We start from the raw sequence: 9,316 nt of genomic DNA, 5'->3' as shown, positions 1-9,316 counted from the left end.
TACACAAGATGAATAAATGCCGCAACACCCATTGTAGTTGGTGACATAACTTCAATCTTTATAGGTTCTATGGAAACCACGAGCACAAAAAAACATAAAAAAAATAAAAAGAGTATCTCTAATGAAAAGGAAAAATGATCTGCAGACACCAACTAAAACAAACTACAGCAAAAACAAAACAAAAGTTCATGCCCGACAGGAATGTAGGTCTAAGAACACACCAGCACATAATTCCAAACACGTTTGGTTTTATTCGTCACACAAAAAGCAGTCGCAAAAAGGTAAACAAAGAAAAAAAAAAGAATGGCGAAATAAATAAAACCACCTCTGCACCTTCATTGCCTTTCGTCCCTCGATAAGCACGTAAATCAATTTGATTTTTGTTTTCCGTCGTCCTCCTCTGCTTCAAGTCCCTTCTGGCCTTCTTCTCCACCTCCGCCTCGGCGTCGTCGTGCCCTTCGATCTCTCCTCCCATTTCCACGCGGAGGGGAGGCGTCGGCGCAATACAAGGCGGCGCCTTTGCTTCGCCCCTCCCCGTCCCCGGCATGCGGAGCTAGCCTCGCGGCTGGGCCCCACGCCATGCAGACCACCGGGCCCGCATCGCCGGATAAGCCGCCGGCTGTTGAGCTGGAGGCCAAGGTCAAGGTGGAGGAGGGGGCGCAGGAGAAGGAGGAGGACGAGGCGGCGGCGAAGGTGGGCGGCGAGGATGAGGAGGAGGAGGAGGGGGAGGGGGAGCAGGAGGGCAGGGGAGGCAAGCGGCAGCGGCGCGGGCGAGGCGGTGCGGCGGGGGACAGCGCCGTGGCCATGGTGAAGCGGGACCTGCTCGTGCGCTGCTTGACGTGCCCGCTCTGCGACCGCCTGCTCCGCAAGGCCACCACCATCTCCGAGTGCCTGCACACATGTGAGTCCATTCCTGCTCTGCCTTGTCTGCTCCGCCGCCCCGCCGATCCCGGCGGGCTCGAACGCTTGCATCTCTACGACGGTTCTGTGCGTTTCTCTGAGCGTTGCCCGCGACGGCGATTGGATTCGACGGGCGTCCGCCTCGGCCTTGGGGCTGCTCCGGATTTCGTCTCCCGCGGGAGTGCGGGGACGTGGGTCGGCGCCGTCGGCCTCGGCCGTTCCCGGTGACCCGGCGACGCTGTACAGCCTTCTCCTCGTCGCCCATGCGCGATTGCGATTCTCGACGTGCGTGCGTGCGTTCCGGGCCGTGCTGTAGTTTCGCCCCTCAAGTCTCTGACTCCACGTAAATCTAGTTCGAGTTGACCATGTTTGGTAGCTTTCCTTGCTTTCTATTCTTGCCTTATCAGGCTGAGCTGCAATTCTGTTTATTGATGAATCGTGATGCAATATTGCATCAATGCTGGGCTTCAGCATGTGCATTTTACGTGGACTTGGATTCCAGTGCTGTTGATTGGCCATCTTTTCCCCCAACCCTTGAAATGCTTTGGCTCCTGTTGACATAATGTTCAGGAGGACGTTATGTAAGCCTCCGGTGCTGTGATTTGAGTTGCTAGTCAGTTTGAGTTCATGGTTAACATTACTCCCCCTCTAGGTGTTCAGTGTGAGTTCAACGAATGTTGGCCTGTAATCAGTGGAGCTGTACACAAAAACTTTTGAGGCCACAATGTGCAATCATAGACTGTAAATAGTTGAAACTACTTGATTACTCTGCATGTGTGAGTGGATTGGTTCAACTGTTCATGCTGTGTGTGCTTTTGAAATAGTAGGATCGATATGAATCTCATGTTATATGGTACATGCTGGTACAAATATCGATCCGTCTTGTTATTTTGCATTGTATCATTTCACATCTCATGATATGGGTATATTTCAGTATGGAACATTCTTAATGTTTTCAATCGGAAAGAACTTCTGTGAAATGAAGCATCGTGTTGTGCCTTATTGAAATTCTTTATATTGTGAAGTTCTCACCTCTATTTTCCTTGTGTCCTTTGTGTTATGCAGTTTGTAGAAAGTGTATTTATAACAAGCTCAATGATGAGGATCTTGACCACTGTCCAGTATGTAACATTGATCTGGGCTGCACTCCAGTCGACAAGCTTAGGTATTTTTCTCCTGACCCTTCTCTTTATGCAACTGTAGTGAGCAACTGGAATTTTAGTTCTATGACAAATGTTTTTCTTTGCTAAATATTCTTTTACTTTTCTTACTTCTAAGATAAGATACATGTTTCAGCACTACTTGACTTCACAACGAAGTTTCCTTGATTCCGTGCTGTTAGCATCTATTTCCATTGGATAGCAAGATGGCAGAACAAAAGCTTTGCCACAAAATCATCGTATTTGATAGTTGCTCTAAATTGCAGATAGTAACGAACAAAATTAGATAACGGAGCTACAACTCTACAGTTTGAAGTAATTTAGAATTTAGAGTGATCTTTTGGAAATGTTGCACTCCAGAGAATAGTATATATTCTCTGCTATCGAGCATACTAGCTTATCTCAAGTATAAGATATTCCTGTAGCTTGCTTTCTTGAATCCTCTGCGGTTCATGCCAAAGAAATGCATAGTGGTACGAAATGTTCCACTTACCATGAAGCTCTCAAATAAGAATTCCTGTGAATCTCCTGCCAGAAACACATTCTGTGATTGACAGCTGGTGTTCATTCTTATCTATTGTCATTTTGAGCTTTGCTAACACCAAAGCATAGCTATCATTACACCGCTGTGTTTTCTGGGCGTCTTCACATCCATTTGTTCTTAACAAAGTGTAGGTTTCTATTTATGAGACTTCACTGTGTGTTATTAGGTCAAAGGAATGCTTGTCTTCTGAAACCCAGTTGAATGTTTCTATTGGCTATTTGATCAAGATAGTTTCCCTTTCTTCATCATGCTACTCTTCTGATTTAGGGAAGAATTTCAGTGGATGCAGTTTTACCTGTTAGCTTCTATCTTTTGCCCTCTTATTCTAACTTTTTGATGTATTGATTTCAGAGCTGATCACAATATACAAGATGTGAGGTCAAAAGTTTTTCCATTCAAAAGGAAGAAGGTTAACGCTGAAGAAGCCGAATCTCCCATTACGCTACCTGTTAAAGTTAAAGAGAGGTCTATCTCATCATTGGTGGTCAATACACCTAGGGTAGCCCTAGCAGCTTCGACAAGGAGGCGAACAAGAGCGGTTACCAGGAAGGCTGCCGCATTACGTGGCCTTGGTCCTATCATTGTGGATCCTTTAAAAAAGGATAATGATAACTCGAATAAGCAAACTGATAATTCAAGCTTGCTAGATAGCTTGAGCAAAATACCTCAAACAAGAAGACAGGTAATCAAACACTCGAGCATTCTAATTATATCATACCTGTTATGTATCTTTGGAGTATGCATGAATGTGTATCAGAATGGAACAATGGAAGAATGACGAATTTGACGCTAACATTTGCAGTTATTGTCGAATGGGGACACATCAAGTCATCCCTCTGTTAAAGATAAAGCAGGTGATAATAAGGACTTGGATAAGTCTGAGCTCTGGAAACCTTTGAATTGTCTTGTAGAGGCTGCAGGCAAAACAAAGACTCCGACAAGTGCACAAAGTCCAGCTTTGAAGGGAAATAAGCCCAGAGAATCTCCCAGTAGCGAACATTCTAGCAGAACAGAGGCTAGGGAGCCTCTTCAGAAGTCCAAAGCTGAAGATGACAAAAGCGACGATCCTGAGCCAATAGTGCTGCTTAGAAAGAGAGGGCGGCCTGCCCGGAAGAGGAAAGGCCCCCTACCTGAAACAAATGCAGCTTCCACTGCTACAGCTATCCAGGCCAGGAAGGCATTGAGCCCAATATGGTTTTCATTGATTGCCTCGTTTGACCAGTAAGTCGTATCATAGTATCAGCTGTCATACTTTAGTCGAAGCAATATATTAGATGTAATCCATCCCTGATCTTCTGTTACATAATTGTTTCCAGGAAAGGCAACCCTCCTTTGCCTCAGATACCTGCCCACTATTTGAGAATAAAGTGAGCTCATATTACTTTGTTCTGCTACTGATGCACTAGTGGTTCTGATTTTGATATTAATAATTTTGAAACCTGCATCCAGAATTGAAGTTCTTGGCATTGAATCATTATCGTAACTCAAAGTGGCCATAGAACAAGTTATTCTATGGCCAGTTGCAGAACAAACTTCTCTATATATAAATAAAAGAGAAGCATGAAGCAGGGAAAAAGAAACTAGAACTTCTGTAAGAACTTAGAAATGAATACTACTATGTTTTTCATTGGTCATAGCTGATGGTGTCACCCACAAATGCATGTCTCAGCCTAACTTAAATACATAATGCTAGTAACCTCGAAACTGTAACCTGTGTGATGCATAAGACTACATTTTTTTTTATTTTCAATTTAGCTATCAGTTTCATATTTTTTTGGTCCCTGGAATCAAATAGGGCGGTTAGTCTGTTAGTCAGGGGCTTCTTAACTGCTCTCACTCCACAATGCATTATATGCAAGCACATTAGTTAGCTCAGCTGAGCACGTGTGATCCTCAGTAATAATCTAGAAACATATCATAATTTGATTGTGACCACAATGTCGCTAGCTATTTGTTTTATTTAACTAAAGAATCTTTAAGTTATGTCAAATGTGGCTAATACATTGCCAAGTGACAGGGATGGGAGCTTACCCGCATCATCCATCCAAAGGTACATTATGCAGAAGCTCAGCCTTCTAAGCGAATCTGAGGTAAGATTCCTACCATTCTATGTTTTGTAGTGACTATTTTATTCTGTGCTTATTTTTCTTAACGCGGTCCTGAATTATCTAAGCAGTCCATAGAGTTTGTAGCTAAAGATGCTTCTTAGATAATTGTTAGCACCGGTACATGTTGGCATGTTCCAGAATTGATTACATCTCATCTTAGAAATAGAGGTGAAATTACACGTCTGATCTTAGCGTTTCTTATCACCTTGTATGGGAGCAATGCCATGGCACTGGCAGAGATAGTCCGACTGTTCTCTCCGTTGCAGTTAGGATGTGCATTTCTTGCGCAGAAAGTCCTATGTCCCCACTGTTTTAGGCACCTTTCAGTTTTAATATTTCTTTTAGCGTTACAATTTGTCTGAACAGTTCTGTTTATACAGGTTGAAATAAGGTGCTGTGGGCAGACAGTGAACCTCGGGCAACCTGTGCGCAACTTGGTGGAGCGGTGGCTAAGGGTTGGCCCGGCACGCCCACTGCACACGGTGATAGGCTCCTCTGGGGGAGATTATGTGATGGTGATAAGCTATGGGCGGCCAAAGTCTGCGTCTTCTTAAAAACGGACCGTCGTCGACCTGGCTCGCGATCTCGTAGTTAGAACAAAGGTTGCTCCGCCGCCAGGGAAGAGGCCATCATCAGAGTTAAAGGGTTTGAGTGTCATATATACTCAACAGCGTAGCTGGCTGCTCTGCCTCAGCAGCTCATCCTCTCACCGATGCTTCTAGATTATGCTCTGTTCTTCAAGAATCTGTTTGTTTGTTCGTTCGTTGTTACCATACATACATATGTGCTGAAAGTTGCTGTAATTTGGGATTTGGTAGGCTGTGAGAATTGACGTTTAGGTTGGATAAACAGTGGCGAGATTGTTAACCTGAACTTAGGTTGGCGATGAGTTTCTACATGGGAGAGTGCTGCTGCTTCAGTTTTTTTCCTTGTTGAAGAAAAAAAAAAAAAACATAATGTAGTTCCTTTATTTGTCCTGAACTAAACTGCCCTAATATCCAGCTGTGACTGGTTTGGATCTTTATATATATATATATACCCTCTACAATTACATTTTCAGTATTGAAGGTTTGCAACCTGATGCTGTATTACACCATCTCCGGCATGACCAAATGGTACTTGTAGCATCTTTGTTCAGTCATGCACATGAAAAGTTTTGTGGGGTTTGCTATTCTCTTTCTGTCAAAAGGTGTACTAGCAGATCTTGAATTCTTGATAAGTGATGACCACATTGCCTTTTCTGACCGTCCGGCCGGCGATGCGCTGCACAGCCTGCAGAATCTGCATGCGCTTCAGTTTCAGCACGAACAAAATGCATGAACGCGGCCAGTGAGCCGGAGGGCGTTTCTGTCCAGGTTTTTTTTTGGTGGCAACCGTTGACTGGGTGAGCAGTTGGGGGATTGTGCTACCTCACCCAACATGCAAAGCGTCCCAGCAAATGAACTGAATTTCGAGTGGCTACGTTCGAAATCTATCCTTTTTTTTTTTTTGCTAAATTCAAACTTAAAGGCGTTTCTAACCCTTCGTTGGGAACTAGCGCAAGTTTGCATCGACCTAGGAGGATTTATGTATTCTCATATAAGCACAGGAGTACAAAAGATTACATGAGGTCCGGCCAAAAACTAAACAAGCGTGGGATTTTTGTCTGGCTCACGCAAGGCCACCAGACGTCCGATTCCTATGACTATGGTCAGGATGTTTTGCCTGGCAGGGAGCTGCCAGCCAGGTCGTCATTCAAATACGTAGGGCGAGTTTAGGTTGGCAAGCAATCCTGGCCTTAGGCATCCAAAATCAGACGCCTCCAGCCATGCCTAGGCCAGTAAGTTTTTGGAAGCATCAAACCAAACATGCCCGTAGAGTGTAGAGATGCCAATCAATGACCACCGGTGCAAACTAGGCCAATCAATGACCGTTGATGCAATCTATAATTTTTACGTATTTGGGATCCAAGATCCCTTGGATGCATGGAAGGAGGGAGGGCCAATGAAAAGAGAACAGGAAAATTCTTCTTGCAACACAACATATGAAAGGGAAAATATTTGCTCAAACTACTTTCTCGGTGGAATCGTGAAGACCCCCCTAGAAAAACATAGTTAGGAGTTTTCAAAAAATCTAAAACGATGCACATCCATAATGCACCTATAGATATATATTGCCGCCAAATTTGAGATTCAAACTCATTTTATAAAAAAAACATTATGAAAATAACAAATTTCAGCTGTATATATGCACCAGGAGATAGAGCAATAAACTTGCTGAAGTTTATCCTAACGGTCAGGCGCCTGGACGTTCAGCCCTAGGCCCGCATCCGAACGCAGCTCCCCGCGCCTGTTCCGTGCCGCACGCCCCGCCCGCTCGGATTCCACGCTGCTCGAACGATTCGCCCCACCCACGTTGCTCGTCCCCACGCGAGCCCATGCCATTCGAACATCACCAGCATCGAGAAGAGGATGAGACACCGAGGCGAAGCAACAGAAGGCGAGGAGAAAGATGCAACACCTGATCTACTTTTGAAACATCCAAATAAAACATTTGCAACATATGTTCGAAACAGTTGAAACACTTGCAACATACGTCTGAAACACTTATAAAAACACTTAAAAACGCTTGAAAAAAGCCATTGCAAAATATATGTAACATCCAAATAAAACACATGCAATATATGTGTGAAACACATGCAACATCTAGATAAACACACTTGCAAACATACGTCTGAATTTTTTTCAAAAAATCTAAAACGATGCGCATCCATAATGCACCTGTCGATATATATTGCCGCCAATTTGAGATTCAAACTCATTTTATAAAAAATATTACGAAAATAACAAATTTCAGCTACGTATATGCACTAGGAGAGAGCGCAATAAACTTGCTGAAGTTTATCCGAAGAATAAGAAAACAAAATTATCTCCGAGCTCCATCCTATTTTCCCCTCTGTCGGGTACCATAAAAAGGGTCCCCTAAGCCAAAACCGAAAAAATCGCTTAGACCCTATCAAAAATCAAAGCCAAGAGACAACTACTGGCTAACCCCCCCACCTTGTCCGAGGCAATCGATTCTCCGCCTCGCTCGAGGCCTCGCACGAAAGGCCTCGGACGGGGTACCGATTCTCCGTCTCGCTCGAGGCCTCGCACGTAAGGCCTCGGACGAGTAACCGATTCTCCACCTCGCTCGAGGCCTCACACGAAAGGCCTCGGACGGGGTACCGATTCTCCGCCTCGCTCGAGGCCTCTCACATAAGGCCTCGGACGAGTAACCGATTCTCAATCTCGCTCGAGGCCCCGTAGGTAAGGCCTCGGACGGGGAACCGATTCTCCGTCTCGCTCGAGGCCGGCTCGGCGACAGCCCCGTCGCCTCCGCCTCGATCGATCTCCCTGACAGAACGTCACGTCCAATTAAACATGACCAACCACTCCCACGACGTCAGCCGGACGACGGCTCGACACAACGGAGTGGCCGACGAGATAGGAAGTCGCATCAACACCATGCCGTCCGGGATGGGACGGGGCAGGGGTTACCGGCCGCTGTACTCGGTACTGTGCCCACGACTGACGCTCGCACTGCACTGTGCTACTTAACCCCTGCTCTAGGAACAACGCGGCGTGGGGAGTCAAGTCCGGGTACCTGTAGCCTCGGAATCAGTGTGTAGGACCAACTGCTCCCTCCGGGCCTCGGCAATCTACTTCAGGGTCTCGGCAGCCTTGGGATTCGCGCCCGCCGAGCCCCCCACGATGGCTCGGCCTCAGCACCAACTGAGCCTCGGCTTTTTACACTATCAACACACAGCGACCGGCACATCGTCCGCCATACCCCGCGTCAAGCTATCACTAGAGCTCCCACGTCGCACAGGCTCGGGTGTGACCGGCGCGTTGCACCAGTGCATCAAGGACAGGACCGCTCCGTCGACCATGCCGCCACAGTGACAAGCTACAGGGCTCAGAAACGCCACCTCCGCTCATAGGACGCCGCGTAGCAAACACATGTATTACCCCTATCCCCCCTTCAACTATAATAGGGAGAGATCGGGGCCATTTCTAAGGAGGCAGACACGCACAGACAGACGAGGACATACGAGATAGACGAACACGCACACACACACATTCACTTCCTCACCGCGAGAGATCAACATCTCAAGCAACCCACGCCGTTCCACGCAGAGACCTGGGGCTAGTTCCCTCTCTCGCCTTGCTTGTAAACCCCTACTACAAGCACCTCGGTGCAAGGAATACAAGATCGATCTCTTAGACTGGACGTAGGGCACCTATTGCCTGAACCAGTATAAACCTTGTGTCTCTTTGCATCACCATCCAGGATTAGGGGCACGCAGTACATTTTCACTAGTTGGTTGAGGGCCCGCCGGTCTAAAACACCGACAGTTGGCGCGCCAGGTAGGGGATCTACTGCGTGTCATCTTTGTCATCCCGACAAGTTCCGGATGGCAGACCCCGTGCGACCACTGCGTCTTGGCGTGATAATCTGGTTCGGGAGCCTAGAGTTCATGTCTCTAGGACATGAGTATGATATGGTACTCCTCTCACCTAGAGTCCCACCAACCGTCGACGACGTCACGCACCGGCAGCCCAGGCACAGACGGTGCTCGGGCC

The 9,316-nt window shown here is 46.5% G+C and overlaps 1 protein-coding gene across 2 annotated transcripts; it reads left to right on the top strand.

The window, feature by feature from the left end:
* The first annotated feature begins 353 nt into the window (after positions 1-353).
* On the top strand, positions 354-5,763 carry LOC136509154 (E3 ubiquitin protein ligase DRIP2-like). Of its 2 annotated transcripts, none has more exons than XM_066503982.1 (7): positions 354-901; positions 1,966-2,065; positions 2,956-3,286; positions 3,407-3,825; positions 3,921-3,971; positions 4,622-4,694; positions 5,093-5,763. In XM_066503982.1, exons 1-7 carry the CDS (start codon positions 580-582, stop codon positions 5,264-5,266), a joined length of 1,470 nt encoding a protein of 489 aa, XP_066360079.1. In that variant the 5' UTR covers positions 354-579; the 3' UTR covers positions 5,267-5,763. The 2 variants fall into 2 exon arrangements, with proteins under 2 accessions (XP_066360079.1, XP_066360078.1); XM_066503981.1 differs by having other exon boundaries at positions 4,616-4,694.
* Positions 5,764-9,316: the final 3,553 nt, after the last annotated feature.

This window comes from Miscanthus floridulus, chromosome 15, assembly GCF_019320115.1.
Source record: "Miscanthus floridulus cultivar M001 chromosome 15, ASM1932011v1, whole genome shotgun sequence".
In the NCBI taxonomy this organism is placed as follows: Eukaryota; Viridiplantae; Streptophyta; class Magnoliopsida; order Poales; family Poaceae; genus Miscanthus; species Miscanthus floridulus.
The sequence above is the reverse complement of the archived record's forward strand: the minus strand, read 5'-3'. Positions and strand labels throughout refer to the sequence as shown.